This window comes from Crinia signifera, chromosome 9, assembly GCF_055691185.1.
Source record: "Crinia signifera chromosome 9, ASM5569118v1, whole genome shotgun sequence".
NCBI lineage: Eukaryota > Metazoa > Chordata > Amphibia > Anura > Myobatrachidae > Crinia > Crinia signifera.
In genome coordinates, this window is record NC_139225.1 from 14,369,141 (window position 1) to 14,385,439 (window position 16,299).

The window sequence follows — 16,299 nt, forward strand, 5'->3', positions numbered from 1 at the left end:
CTTATGTAACCAGCACACAATGCCATGCACCGCAGCAGTAACATGCCACCACCTGCAATGCCCTGCCTTATGTAACCAGCACACAATGCCGTGCACCGCAGCAGTAACATACCACCACCTGCAATGCCCTGCCTTATGTAACCAGCACACAATGCCGTGCACTGCAGCAGTAACATACCACAATCTGCAATGCCCTGCCTTATGTAACCAGTACACAATGCCGTGCACTGCAGCAGTAACATACCACCACCTGCAATGCCTGCCTTATGTAACCAGCACACAATGCCATGTACCGCAGCAGTAACATGTCACCACCTGCAATGCCCTGCTTTATGTAACCAGCACACAATGCCATGTACCGCAGCAGTAACATGTCACCATCTGCAATGCCCTGCCTTATGTAACCAGCACACAATGCCGTGCACCGCAGCAGTAACATACTACCATCTGCAATGCCCTGCTTTATGTAACCAGCACACAATGCCGTGCACTGCAGCAGTAACATACCACCACCTGCAATGCCCTGCCTTATGTAACCAGCACACAATGCCGTGCACCGCAGCAGTAACATACCACCACCTGCAATGCCCTGCCTTATGTAACCAGCACACAATGCCGTGCACTGCAGCAGTAACATGCCACCATCTGCAATGCCCTGCCTTATGTAACCAGCACACAATGCCGTGTACCGCAGCAGTAACATGCCACCATCTGCAATGCCCTGCCTTATGTAACCAGCACACAATGCCGTGTACCGCAGCAGTAACATGCCACCATCTGCAATGCCCTGCCTTATGTAACCAGCACACAATGCCATGTACCGCAGCAGTAACATGCCACCACCTGCAATGTCCTGCCTTATGTAACCAGCACACAATGCCGTGCACCGCAGTAGTAACATACCACCACCTGCAATGCCCTGCCTTATGTAACCAGCACACAATGCCGTGCACTGCAGCAGTAACATGCCACCACCTGCAATGCCCTGCCTTATGTACCAGCACACAATGCCGTGCACCGCAGCAGTAACATGCCACCACCTGCAATGCCCTGCCTTATGTAACCAGCACACAATGCCGTGCACCTCAGCAGTAACATGTCACCACCTGCAATGCCCTGCCTTATGTAACCAGCACACAATGCCGTGCACTGCAGCAGTAACATGCCACCACCTGCAATGCCCCTGCCTTATGTAACCAGCACACAATGCCGTGCACCGCAGCAGTAACATACCACCACCTGCAATGCCCTGCCTTATGTAACCAGTACACAATGCCGTGCACCGAAGTAGTAACATACCACCACCTGCAATGCCTGCCTTATGTAACCAGCACACAATGCCATGCACCGCAGCAGTAACATGCCACCACCTGCAATGCACTGCCTTATGTAACCAGCACACAATGCCGTGCACCGCAGCAGTAACATACCACCACCTGCAATGCCCTGCCTTATGTAACCAGCACACAATGCCGTGCACTGCAGCAGTAACATACCACAATCTGCAATGCCCTGCCTTATGTAACCAGTACACAATGCCGTGCACTGCAGCAGTAACATACCACCACCTGCAATGCCTGCCTTATGTAACCAGCACACAATGCCATGTACCGCAGCAGTAACATGTCACCACCTGCAATGCCCTGCTTTATGTAACCAGCACACAATGCCATGTACCGCAGCAGTAACATGTCACCATCTGCAATGCCCTGCCTTATGTAACCAGCACACAATGCCGTGCACCGCAGCAGTAACATACTACCATCTGCAATGCCCTGCTTTATGTAACCAGCACACAATGCCGTGCACTGCAGCAGTAACATACCACCACCTGCAATGCCCTGCCTTATGTAACCAGCACACAATGCCGTGCACCGCAGCAGTAACATACCACCACCTGCAATGCCCTGCCTTATGTAACCAGCACACAATGCCGTGCACTGCAGCAGTAACATGCCACCATCTGCAATGCCCTGCCTTATGTAACCAGCACACAATGCCGTGTACCGCAGCAGTAACATGCCACCATCTGCAATGCCCTGCCTTATGTAACCAGCACACAATGCCATGTACCGCAGCAGTAACATGCCACCATCTGCAATGCCCTGCCTTATGTAACCAGCACACAATGCCATGTACCGCAGCAGTAACATGCCACCACCTGCAATGTCCTGCCTTATGTAACCAGCACACAATGCCGTGCACCGCAGTAGTAACATACCACCACCTGCAATGCCCTGCCTTATGTAACCAGCACACAATGCCGTGCACTGCAGCAGTAACATGCCACCACCTGCAATGCCCTGCCTTATGTACCAGCACACAATGCCGTGCACCGCAGCAGTAACATGCCACCACCTGCAATGCCCTGCCTTATGTAACCAGCACACAATGCCGTGCACCTCAGCAGTAACATGCCACCACCTGCAATGCCCTGCCTTATGTAACCAGCACACAATGCCGTGCACCGCAGCAGTAACATACCACCACCTGCAATGCCCTGCCTTATGTAACCAGCACACAATGCCGTGCACCGCAGCAGTAACATACTACCATCTGCAATGCCCTGCCTTATGTAACCAGCACACAATGCCTTGCACCGCAGCAGTAACATACCACCACCTGCAATGCCCTGCCTTATGTAACCAGCACACAATGCCGTGCACCGCAGCAGTAATATGCCACCACCTGCAATGCCCTGCCTTATGTAACCAGCACACAATGCCGTGCACTGCAGCAGTAACATGCCACCATCTGCAATGCCCTGCCTTATGTAACCAGCACACAATGCCGTGTACCGCAGCAGTAACATGCCACCATCTGCAATGCCCTGCCTTATGTAACCAGCACACAATGCCATGTACCGCAGCAGTAACATGCCACCATCTGCAATGCCCTGCCTTATGTAACCAGCACACAATGCCTTGCACCGCAGCAGTAACATACCACCACCTGCAATGCCCTGCCTTATGTAACCAGCACACAATGCCGTGCACCGCAGCAGTAATATGCCACCACCTGCAATGCCCTGCCTTATGTAACAGCACATAATGCCGTGCACCGCAGCAGTAACATACCACCACCTTCAATGCCCTGCCTTATGTAACCAGCACACAATGCTGTGCACCGCAGCAGTAACATACCACCACCTGCAATGCCCTGCCTTATGTAACCAGCACACAATGGCGTGCACCGCAGCAGTAACATACCACCACCTGCAATGCCCTGCCTTATGTAACCAGCACACAATGCCGTGCACTGCAGCAGTAACATACCACCACCTGCAATGCCCTGCCTTATGTAACCAGCACACAATGCCGTGCACCGCAGCAGTAATATGCCACCACCTGCAATGCCCTGCCTTATGTAACCAGCACACAATGCCGTGCACTGCAGCAGTAACATACCACCACCTTCAATGCCCTGCCTTATGTAACCAGCACACAATGCCATGCACTGCAGCAGTAACATACCCTCACATGCAATGCCTGCCTTATGTAACCAGCACACAATGCCGTGCACTGCAGCAGTAACATACCACCACCTTCAATGCCCTGCCTTATGTAACCAGCACACAATGCCGTGCACCGCAGCAGTAACATGCCTCCACCTGCAATGCCCTGCCTTATGTAACCAGCACACAATGCCGTGCACTGCAGCAGTAACATACCCCCACCTGCAATGCCCTGCTTTATGTAACCAGCACACAATGCCGTGCACCGCAGCAGTAACATACCACCACCTGCAATGCCTGCCTTATGTAACCAGCACACAATGCCGTGCACCGCAGCAGTAACATACCACCACCTGCAATGCCCTGCCTTATGTAACCAGCACATAATGCCGTGCACCGCAGCAGTAACATACCACCACCGTCAATGCCCTGCCTTATGTAACCAGCACACAATGCTGTGCACCGCAGCAGTAACATACCACCACCTGCAATGCCCTGCCTTATGTAACCAGCACACAATGCCGTGCACCGCAGCAGTAACATACCACCACCTGCAATGCCCTGCCTTATGTAACCAGCACACAATGCCGTGCACCGCAGCAGTAACATACCACCACCTGCAATTCCCTGCCTTATGTAACCAGCACACAATGCCGTGCACTGCAGCAGTAACATACCACCACCTTCAATGCCCTGCCTTATGTAACCAGCACACAATGCCGTGCACTGCAGCAGTAACATACCACCACCTTCAATGCCCTGCCTTATGTAACCAGCACACAATGCCGTGCACTGCAGCAGTAACATACCCCCACCTGCAATGCCCTGCCTTATGTAACCAGCACACAATGCCGTGCACTGCAGCAGTAACATACCACCACCTTCAATGCCCTGCCTTATGTAACCAGCACACAATGCCGTGCACCGCAGCAGTAACATGCCTCCACCTGCAATGCCCTGCCTTATGTAACCAGCACACAATGCCGTGCACTGCAGCAGTAACATACCCCCACCTGCAATGCCCTGCTTTATGTAACCAGCACACAATGCCGTGCACCGCAGCAGTAACATACCACCACCTGCAATGCCTGCCTTATGTAACCAGCACACAATGCCGTGCACCGCAGCAGTAACATACCACCACCTGCAATGCCCTGCCTTATGTAACCAGCACATAATGCCGTGCACTGCAGCAGTAACATACCACCACCTTCAATGCCCTGCCTTATGTAACCAGCACACAATGCAGTGCACCGCAGCAGTAACATACCACCATCTGCAATGCCCTGCCTTATGTAACCAGCACATAATGCCGTGCACCGCAGCAGTAACATACCACCATCTGCAATGCCCTGCCTTATGTAACCAGCACACAATGCCCTGCACCGCAGCAGTAACATGCCACCACGTGCAATGCCCTGCTTTATGTAACCAGCACACAATGCAGTGCACCGCAGCTGTAACATACCACCACCTGCAATGCCCTGCCTTATGTAACCAGCACATAATGCCGTGCACCGCAGCAGTAACATACCACCACCTTCAATGCCCTGCCTTATGTAACCAGCACACAATGTCGTGCACCGCAGCAGTAACATACCACCACCTGCAATGCCCTGCCTTATGAAACCAGCACACAATGCCGTGCACCGCAGCAGTAACATACTACCATCTGCAATGCCCTGCCTTATGTAACCAGCACACAATGCCGTGCACCGCAGCAGTAACATACCACCACCTGCAATGCCCTGCCTTATGTAACCAGCACACAATGCCGTGCACCGCAGCAGTAACATACCACCATCTGCAATGCCCTGCCTTATGTAACCAGCACACAATGCCGTGCACTGCAGCAGTAACATACCACCACCTGCAATGCCCTGCCTTATGTAACCAGCACACAATGCCGTGCACCGCAGCAGTAACATACCACAAGAGCATTGACACTGCACTACATTTATATCTGTGTTATACTGATCCCGTGGCTGCTATGGGAATTGCTGGGACATGTCTCTGGCACAATCTTAAGGTGTGTACACACTTGTACAATTTAGACTATTTTACAATTTAAGGTGTGTACACACGGCAGATACTGCCGTGAGATGCGAGTCCCGACGCGATCAGATCGCATCGGGACTCGCATCTTACGGCATGCCAGAGGGGCACAATTTAGACTATATAGTGCAGATCTGCACTATATAGTGTTGCCTGCCCTCTTTATCTGTATACCGATATGCGCTCACACGGGAGCATGCGATTTGGCTTCCGATGTTCCCTATATCGGGAACATCGGAAGCCAAATCTTACCATCTGTACACACTATTAAGGTGTGTACACACTTGTACAATTTAGACTATGTACACAATATATACAATTTAGACTATATAGTGCAGATCTGCACTATATAGTCTATGCAGCCAAGACTTTCTGGCTGCGATACGGGAGCGCGCATCGGGATCGCAAGGGTTAAAACCCATACATGCGATCCAGATGAGATTTTGACTATATAGTCAAAATCTCATGCACATTGTACAAGTATGTACACACCATAACAAATGATTCTCTTCTTCCTCAGTACTTGGAAGAGAAGGAGGTCCTGGATCTCCAGTGCACAACTCTGAAGAAAGATTCCAAAATGTACAAAGATCGTATAGAGATTATACTACAGCAGATGGAAGAAGTGTGCGTGGAGCGGAACCTGGTATGAAGCCACAGTTGCCAGTGTGTTATCTTCTACATGAACCATGACTGGTGGCAATGCCAATGCTATTTGTGTCGCACCAACCTTCCGCCTGTGCCACACCATCCTCTCGACACACCTGTGCACCACCACCCTCCCGCCTTTGCTGCCCACCTGTGTCGCACCAACCTCCCACCTGTGTAGCCCCACCCACTTGCTTGTGCCACACCACCTTTCCGCCTGTGCTGCCCCTCCCTCCGGCCTGTGCCACCCGCCTGTGTCTCACCACCCTGCCGCCTGTGCCCCACCACCCTCCAACCTGTGCCGCCACACCCCGTCTGTATCTCATAACCCTCCTACCTGTGCCACCCCACCCTTCTGATACGCCTGTGCCTGTCCACCTGTGCCGACACGCCTGTGCACCACCACCCTCACTCCTGTGCCATTTGAACCACACCCCTCCCAGCTTGTGCTGTTACGGCCATCTTGTATCACTCACCTCATGACCATCTTGTATCACCTGGTGGAATATAAGCCCCTCCCACCATAGGTGACCAATTCTCCTTTCTCACACCCCAGGCCATCGCTAGAAGGGAGGAGTACCACAAGCAATGTGCCAAGAGCCTGGTGGAGAAAGACTGCTACCGCAAGCAGATCCGGGACCTTGGGGAGAAATGTGATGATCTGCAGATCCAGCTGTTCCGGAGCGAGGAATTATTGTTAGCTCTGGAGACTAAGCTGAAAAGGAAAGAGGCTTCAGCGCTGGTACAGATAACCTAACTCCTGAGTAATGTCTGTATTAGTAGCTCGTGCCATAGGTCAGTGTCCCATAGAGTCCTTAATGGCCATTTCCAGAACCAAGGACATGCCTGGTTTGTGGTAGTGTCCAGTTGGGCATAAACTGTCTCTACAGATGGAGAGAGCAGCAGTGACACCTACAGGCTATAGAGGGTACTACAGTACATTCCTTGCTGCAGTCCTCCATATGGGAATGACAGATAATCCGAATCGATGCCTGTAACCTGTAAAAATGTAGACAGCTCTATTACACCGTTTATCTCCGCATGTAGTATTAATGCAGTTTTCTGTGTAAGGTGTTGCAGGGTCCCACAGCGCCAGGCAGTGGGGACAACAGGACGTGCATGAAGTGGGGACATAAAATATAGATAAAATAAGTGCAGCTGGTAAGGTCCTGCTGGTGAGAGAGCTTACAATCTAGTGGAAGAGGGGCAGAGTTGAGACAAGTGGAGAGAGAGTGGCTCAGAAGGGAGAGTGTAACTGTGTGTACAATCGATAGGACAGTTCCCAAGAGATCCCCCTGAGGAAGTTCTGTACTGTGGTGAAACGCGTTTGCATTCTCCACAGCGGGAGCTGGCTGCTGCTCGGCAGAACCAGAGCGGGGACGAGGAAACATACCGCTAAAACTGCTCTCACCACTATTTTTAAAGGAAAAATTTCGTGAGCGAGGTTACCCACATTTCTGCGCACTTTTATCATTTATAGCACTGTATTCTATGAATGTCGCAAACTGTCCACACTGACATTGTCAGCGCCCCCTGCAGGCCATGCTGGTATATCCTACTCACTGCATTTTACATCTTATTGTTATTTTCATATAGAGGTGATAAATGGAATGACTTTCTTATTTAGTTATATACAGTAAATGTTTCTCTTCTCCCCATGTAATGAGCATGTGTCTGGTATTGTGCACCATGGTACCTCTATCCCTGTACAATAAACCCTTATCGTAATATTGTGATTCATTAGTTGATCTGGGCTCAGACTAAAGCTGCCCACACACACATAGACTCTATGGCTGTTTCCAACCAACTGAAACGATCTATCTGTGTGTGGGGATGGTAACGATGCGCGCAGCAGTCAGGTAACGAACTGTGGTGCAGAATTTAGCACATCGTTCCGGGTGTAGGGGTGATGAACGATGTGTTAATGATTTGCAGTTTTGTGTGTGCATTATATCTTCTGGCCAGGAGTGTTCTGGATTTCATGGGAGATTGGATTGTTCAGAGGTGGGCACCTTTAGAGACTTTCCACTGTCCTTCCATGTCCAGCCTATGTGCTAATAAGAGGGTGTGCTTCCCGGTCTCCGCCTATGCACCAGTAAGAGGACATGCTTCAAATATCAAGCCTAGTGAGGTGTGCTTCCATCTCCTCCTATGTCCAGCCTATGCAATAGTAAGAGGGTGTGCTTCCGTCTCCTCCCATGTCCAGCCTATGCAATAGTAAGAGGGTGTGCTTCCGTCTCCTCCCATGTCCAGCCTATGCACTAGTAAGAGGGTGTGCTTCCATCTCCTCCTATGTCCAGCCTATGCACTAGTAAGAGGGTGTGCTTCAGTCTCCTCCCATGTCCAGCCTATGCACTAGTAAGAGGGTGTGCTTCCATCTCCTCCCATGTCCAGCCTATGCACTAGTAAGAGGGTGTGCTTCCATCTCCTCCTATGTCCAGCCTATGCACTAGTAAGAGGGTGTGCTTCCATCTCCTCCCATGTCCAGCCTATGCATAGTAAGAGAGTGTGCTTCACATATCCAGCCTATGCACTAGTAAGAGGGTGTGCTTCCATCTCCTCCCATGTCCAGCCTATGCACTAGTAAGAGGGTGTGCTTCCATCTCCTCCCATGTCCAGCCTATGCACTAGTAAGAGGGTGTGCTTCCATCTCCTCCTTTGTCCAGCCTATGCAATAGTAAGAGGGTGAGCTTCTGTCTACTCCCATGTCCAGCCTAAGCACTAGTAAAAGGGTGTGCTTCCATCTCCTCCCATGTCCAGCCTATGCACTAGTAAGAGGGTGTGCTTCCATCTCCTCCCATGTCGGCCTATGCACTAGTAAGAGGATGTGCTTCAGTCTCCTCCCATGTCCAGCCTATGCACTAGTAAGAGGATGTGCTTCAGTCTCCTCTCATGTCCAGCCTATGCACTAGTAAGAGGGTGTGCTTCCGTCTCCTCCAATGTCCAGCCTATGCACTAGTAAGAGGGTGAGCTTCAGTCTCCTCCCATGTCCAGCCTATGCACTAGTAAGAGGGTGAGCTTCAGTCTCCTCCCATGTCCAGCCTATGCACTAGTAAGAGGATGTGCTTCAGTCTCCTCTCATGTCCAGCCTATGCACTAGTAAGAGGGTGTGCTTCCGTCTCCTCCCATGTCCAGCCTATGCAATAGTAAGAGGGTGTGCTTCTGTCTACTCCCATGTCCAGCCTAAGCACTAGTAAAAGGGTGTGCTTCCGTCTCCTCCCATGTCCAGCCTATGCACTAGTAAGAGGGTGAGCTTCAGTCTCCTCCCATGTCCAGCCTATGCACTAGTAAGAGGATGTGCTTCAGTCTCCTCTCATGTCCAGCCTATGCACTAGTAAGAGGGTGTGCTTCCGTCTCCTCCCATGTCCAGCCTATGCACTAGTAAGAGGGTGTGCTTCCGTCTCCTCCCATGTCCAGCCTATGCAATAGTAAGAAGGTGTGCTTCTGTCTACTCCCATGTCCAGCCTAAGCACTAGTAAAAGGGTGTGCTTCCATCTCCTCCCATGTCCAGCCTATGCACTAGTAAGAGGGTGTGCTTCCATCTCCTCCCATGTCCAGCCTATGCACTAGTAAGAGGGTGTGCTTCCATCTCCTCCCATGTCCAGCCTATGCACTAGTAAGAGGGTGTGCTTCCATCTCCTCCCATGTCCAGCCTATGCACTAGTAAGAGGGTGTGCTTCCATCTCCTCCAATGTCCAGCCTATGCACTAGTAAGAGGGTGTGCTTCCGTCTCCTCCCATGTCCAGCCTATGCACTAGTAAGAGGGTGAGCTTCAGTCTCCTCCCATGTCCAGCCTATGCACTAGTAAGAGGGTGTGCTTCCATCTCCTCCCATGTCCGCCTATGCACTAATATGAGGACGTGCTTCCCATATCCAGCCTATGCACTAGTAAGAGGGTGTGCTTCCGTCTCCTCCAATGTCCAGCCTATGCACTAGTAAGAGGGTGTGCTTCAGTCTCCTCCCATGTCCAGCCTATGCACTAGTAATAGGGTGTGCTTCTGTCTACTCCCATGTCCAGCCTAAGCACTAGTAAAAGGGTGTGCTTCCATCTCCTCCCATGTCCACCTATGCACTAATATGAGGACATGCTTCCCATATCCAACCTATGTACTAGTAAGAGGGTGTGCTTCTGTCTCCTCCCATGTCCAGCCTATGCACTAGTAAGAGGGTGTGCTTCCGCCTCCTCCCATGTCCAGCCTATGCACTAGAGGGTGTGCTTCCATCTCCTCCCATGTGCAGCCTATGCACTAGTAAGAGGGTGTGCTTCAGTCTCCTCTCATGTCCAGCCTATGCACTAGTAAGAGGACGTGCTTCCCATATCCAGCCTGTGTGCTAGTAAGAGGACGCGCTTCTCATATCCAGCCTATGTACTAGTAAGAGGGTGTGCATATATCTCCTCCCATGTCCAGCCTATGCACTAGTAAGAGGGTGAGCTTCAGTCTCCTCCCATGTCCAGCCTATGCACTAGTAAGAGGGTGTGCTTCCATCTCCTCCCATGTCCGCCTATGCACTAATATGAGGACGTGCTTCCCATATCCAGCCTATGCACTAGTAAGAGGGTGTGCTTCCGTCTCCTCCAATGTCCAGCCTATGCACTAGTAAGAGGGTGTGCTTCAGTCTCCTCCCATGTCCAGCCTATGCACTAGTAAGAGGGTGTGCTTCTGTCTACTCCCATGTCCAGCCTAAGCACTAGTAAGAGGATGTGCTTCAGTCTCCTCCCATGTCCAGCCTAAGCACTAGTAAAAGGGTGTGCTTCCATCTCCTCCCATGTCCACCTATGCACTAATATGAGGACATGCTTCCCATATCCAACCTATGTACTAGTAAGAGGGTGTGCTTCTGTCTCCTCCCATGTCCAGCCTATGCACTAGTAAGAGGGTGTGCTTCCGCCTCCTCCCATGTCCAGCCTATGCACTAGAGGGTGTGCTTCCATCTCCTCCCATGTGCAGCCTATGCACTAGTAAGTGGCTGTGCTTCAGTCTCCTCTCATGTCCAGCCTATGCACTAGTAAGAGGACGTGCTTCCCATATCCAGCCTGTGTGCTAGTAAGAGGACGCGCTTCTCATATCCAGCCTATGTACTAGTAAGAGGGTGTGCATCTATCTCCTCCCATGTCCAGCCTATGCACTAGTCAATGGATGTGCTTCCCAATGTCCTCCTATGTCCAAGTTATGCGCTAATAAGAGGGTGTGCTTCACGTTATCCTCCTATGTCCTGCCTATATGCCAGTAGAAAGGTGTGCTTCCTGTGTCCTCCTATGTAAGAGGTTCTGCTTCCCAGAGTGCTCCTATGTCCAGCCTATGCATTATAAGAGGGTGTGTCAGCCAGCCTCCTCTTTTCTCCAGCTTATACGCTAGTAAAAAGGTGTGCATCAGACCAGCCTATGGGCTAGTAAGATGGTGTGCTTCCCTGTATCCTCCCATGTCCAGCCTATGCACTAGGATCCCGGTCTCCTCCCATGTCCAGCCTATGCACTAGGATCCCGGTCTCCTCCCATGTCCAGCCTATGCACTAGGATCCCGGTCTCCTCTCATGTCCAGCCTATGCACTAGGATCTCTGTATCCTCCCATGTCCAGCCTATGCACTAGGATCCCGGTCTCCACCCATGTCCAGCCTATGCACTAGGTTCCCTGTATCCTCCCATGTCCAGCCAATGCACTAGGTTCCCTGTATCCTCCCATGTCCAGCCTATGCACTAGGTTCCCTGTATCCTCCCATGTCCAGCCTATGCACTAGGATCCCGGTCTCCTCCCATGTCCAGCCTATGCACTAGGATCCCGGTCTCCTCCCATGTCCAGCCTATGCACTAGGATCCCGGTCTACTCCCATGTCCAGCCTATGCACTAGGATCCCGGTCTCCTCCCATGTCCAGCCTATGCACTAGGATCTCTGTATCCTCCCATGTCCAGCCTATGCACTAGGTTCCCTGTATCCTCCCATGTCCAGCCTATGCACTAGTAACAGGGTGTAACATCAATGTTTGCCCAGCTCTGGAGTTCATTACACTCCAGTCTTATAGACGGGTGCTAGATCTTCCTCCACCATGGGGCACCCAATAGATTATTACAGCTTCACACATGAAATAATGTCTCTTTGTCTTCTCCAGTCCTCTGATGAGCTGTCATCACGTAGTTCTCAGGAGGTGAGTACTCACAGTTATCATGGAGAAGGGGATAATGGGTAATGGGGGCTGGTCACTGCTAAGTATACAGCTATATTGTAGGATGAGTACGGAATAGTACCTCAGACATGTTAATGTCGCAGCGTGGCTTTGTATGATGTACAGGATGTTGTGTGATATCACAGTATGGCTTTGTGTGATGTACAGGATGTTGTGCGATGTCACAGTGTGGCTTTGTCTGATGTACAGGATGTTGTGATGTCACAGCGTGGCGTTGCATGATGTACAAGATGTTGTGTGATGTCACAGTGTGGCTTTGTCTGATGCCTGTTATTCTTTTTTTTTTTTTAGATAAATGAGCAGATCTGCGCAGATAAGTGCAGGGCGCAGCAAGATAGTAGTAAGTATGACATGTCACAAGATATTCTGTAGTAGAATTAGTCACAGGATGGGATATAGTCAGCCAGTTGCAGCCCAGATACAGCGCCTTAGCGTGTGCATGTACATACATGTTTTTAGTTTTTTTTTACTGCAAAGAAAATGTACTTTGTGAGTCAGTCAGACATTGCTGCAGGTCTCGTTGCCAGCATTGAGTACATTGATATCAGGTCTCAGTACCCACAAAGGATAAACTGGCAGGATATGGGATGCATCCATGTCCAGGTACAAGGTGCCTATGAGGTGTACTACACTTTATGCCTTTAGTATAATACACATGATTATCTGCCCCATTATTTACCTGTGTAAATCTAGGATCACATACATTCTTGGGCATTGCACAGTAGTAACACAAAGATACAACAGACACACGACAGATGAAATTACACTAGTATTCATCTTGTGCACAGTCTCCATGTAGCTTATTTCTTTCTTATCTCCAACACACATGTATTCTGGCTTATAGACTGTTTTGGAACCCAAAAGGGACCTTTTACAGCAGTGTTCAATCACCCTTGGTTCTAGGGGCACCCCCATGGCGCTCCCTGCTTTTAGTGATATCCCAGCTTAAAAAACAGATTGATAAATCAAAATGAGATACTAATTACATCACCTATGCAAAGGTATGGCTAGCCTTAAAATCTAGACTGATAGTGTACCCTGAGGACCAAGGTTTGGGAACGGTGTTTTACAGGACAGCAGTGTGGGACCGCTATGGGGGTGTATATTGCTCCCTCTTATAATGACCTCTAAATGGGGTGATGACAGGAAATAGAGATTCCTGGCAGTGATATATGTCCTTTACTAACCACTACACATACCATGCTGCCCTACTTTAGGAATAATGATGAATGATATGTCTGGGACCGCCATGGGGGTGCATAAGCATATTGCTCCCTCCTATAATGACTCCTAAATGGGGTGTAATTTACTAAATCAGTTGTTTAGAGAACAGCATTACTCAATGTTATCAGGTTACATTACATGTACCCCAATGTGTTCTTGTTTCATATATTTAGTTCTATCACCATATAGCTTGTAAATGTATGAGGAAAAGTGTGGTGTACCGCGCCGTGCCCAGTGATGTTGGGGACAGGAAAGTAATTAGCTGCTTAAGGCTAATATTGCTACAATCATTTTGTAGTCATGTTTATTATAAGCCTTCTGTTGCAGTCTATTATAAGCACTGTGTATGTATTATCACATGGGAGACTGACTTTTCTACCCAGGCACAGAGCAACAATCCGGGCAGGTGGACGCAGGTGGCGAACACTCAGAGACATCAGGGACAAGCAGCAATGTAAGATCTGATCTCACCGAGACCATAGTTTGCTGTCAACCTGGGGAAGATATTTTCAGCTTTTTCCACTTATTCTCCAGTTACTAGAACGTCTGCAGATTTTACATATTGCTTAATCTTTGCTACAATCATTCACAGCAGGGAACCATTTCATTTGGGGGAAGGTTGTTGTGTGGCTAAAGACCATCAGACGGCGATATGGGTGTATGTGTGGGTGATGCAGGCAGTCCCAATGTTGTCCTTGCTTAGCCTGATGGGGGTGCCGCTATTTCCACCTACTGGCAGTAATGTGCATGGGCACAGATTATTGAGCGGTTCTGGAACTACCCAACATGTCCTGGCTGCTGGCAGTATCGCTAATAGTCCCCCTTCCCGATTGCATCTGCTAGTAGCCTGTTGCAAGGGTCTATGCTGGGACTTGTGATTCGCTTGTTGGAAAGGGGCTGCAGCTTGGCTGTCTCTAGATTATGGTGTACTAGGATTGGCCGTGAGATAATAAATTGTCTTGTTATTCCCATTGTGCATGTGTTACATAGTCAGGCATCATGATACATATCCTCCCTCCTTTAGATACACAACCTGGGAAATGGCGTGCCAGTCAGTAACGGGAGAAGACGGATTAACAAAAGCTTTGAGCATAATCGAAGGTAATGTCCAGGAGATTGCACATCTATTTGTGTAACTAGGTCTATGCCTGGTGCTCCTTGGTATGTTGAGGGAAGGTTTTGGGTGTGTGCGGTAATGTGGAACTCCGTAGCGTGTAGACCAGTGGTAGTCAACTCCAGTCCTCGAGAGCTACCAACAGTTCACATTTTCCAGACAACCTAGGTGCACTCTTTACTCACCAACGCATTTTCAAAGATCCACAGGTGGAGCTAATTACTTCACTTGTGATTCTGTGAGGAGATCTGGAAAACATTAACTGTTGGTAGCTCTCAAGGACTGAAGTTGGCTACCCCAGGTTGTAGACCAGCGCTGTGTCCTGCTAATTTGCACATCTGTAAGAATTGCTTCACCTTGGTATTGCTGGGTATAGTAATATTGCACCATTGTATTTTCCAGAAAGTGGGCCTTAAGATCAAGAGATTGGTCCCCAACATTGGTGGAATACTACTCAACGGAGAGCGACACTGATGGGACCCCGTAATTGCCCCCAGCTTCTCCTACTGGCAAAGGACAGCAACAAACAGCACTGTGATTGGGCGACCATATTGGACAAGCCAGCAATGTTATCAGTGGCTTAGTACAGACTTCTGGCAGTAGGGGCAGATATATTAGCCTGGGCAGGTGCTTTCTGATCTGGCACTGCCCAATGGCTAACCCTTATACAGATTGTACATATGGCGTGTCTGTCTCCATATAACCCCTCCCTATGTAATAATCAAAGTAGCAGCAATAATGTATCAGAGATATGAACACCAAATTATCCCGGGGTGCAGAGCATTCTTTCTGGGTGGCAGGTGCAGCACATTTTCTTATGGTGCAGTGCATTCTTTCCGGGGTGCATGCGCAGCGCATTCTCCCGGGGTGCAGAGACAGTGCACTTTCTGCTGCTGCGATCTAACATTTATCTTCATCTGATAAATCTCTGCGTTCGTACCACTCTTCATTACACTGAGCAGCTCCTTACAGGGAATCAGTGAACTGTACCCATCGCATTCTACCCTAAGGAGCAAAACCTGTCCTCTGCTTCCTGCATTATACATTCCTGCGTGTGGTGCATTATTGGGCGGGGAGAGGCGGGTGCACAGGGTAGGTACAGTATGTGTGGGGGGGAGGGGGCACACAGGGTGCGTGCAGTGGGGGGAGGGGGCACACAGGGTGCGTGCAGTATGTGTGGGGGAGTGGCTCAGGGTAGGTACAGTATCTGGGCCCGCACAAATAACAGTGTTACGGATTTAGCGCTGTCTGCGGTGGAATGTGTAATAGGTGCAGCAGAGCGGGGAACAGTGCTACTATGAGTGATCAAAGTATTGATGTTTTTGTAATTATTTGTATGTATAATAAAAGGCGTTCCTGCAGCAGCAGTATTGGTGTGGGCGTAGACGTACACCAGGAGCGAGGACATGAAGATGTCTGGGCTGGCACCATCCCATGTAGGCGGATGACTAGGAGTCTATACTCAGAGCCTATAGCCCAGCTGCTGCCGGCTGCATACGTGCTTCCTCCACTCTGTATAACCCCTCTGTGTGATCCCTCAGATGCAGATGCTGGCAGGAGGCCAATAGGGGATTCTTTTATCATCAGTAACTGCTCAATTACTGACTCCACCCACTACGCAG

At 50.0% G+C, this 16,299-nt stretch overlaps 1 protein-coding gene across 2 annotated transcripts in view; it reads left to right on the forward strand.

Moving 5' to 3' along the window:
- CARD9 (caspase recruitment domain family member 9) overlaps positions 1-16,039 on the forward strand; it is a 44,842-nt gene extending 28,803 nt beyond the window's left edge. Inside the window, exons 7-13 of one of the 2 annotated variants that reach the window (XM_083161091.1) lie at positions 6,030-6,155; positions 6,714-6,899; positions 12,265-12,300; positions 12,631-12,679; positions 13,947-14,017; positions 14,588-14,664; positions 15,080-16,039. In XM_083161091.1, the coding sequence (XP_083017217.1) occupies positions 6,030-6,155; positions 6,714-6,899; positions 12,265-12,300; positions 12,631-12,679; positions 13,947-14,017; positions 14,588-14,664; positions 15,080-15,164 (630 nt within the window). In that variant the 3' untranslated portion in view covers positions 15,165-16,039. The remainder of the gene's footprint in view (positions 1-6,029; positions 6,156-6,713; positions 6,900-12,264; positions 12,301-12,630; positions 12,680-13,946; positions 14,018-14,587; positions 14,665-15,079) is intronic. The other variant, XM_083161092.1, reaches the window with a different exon arrangement.
- The last annotated feature ends 260 nt before the right edge of the window (positions 16,040-16,299 follow it).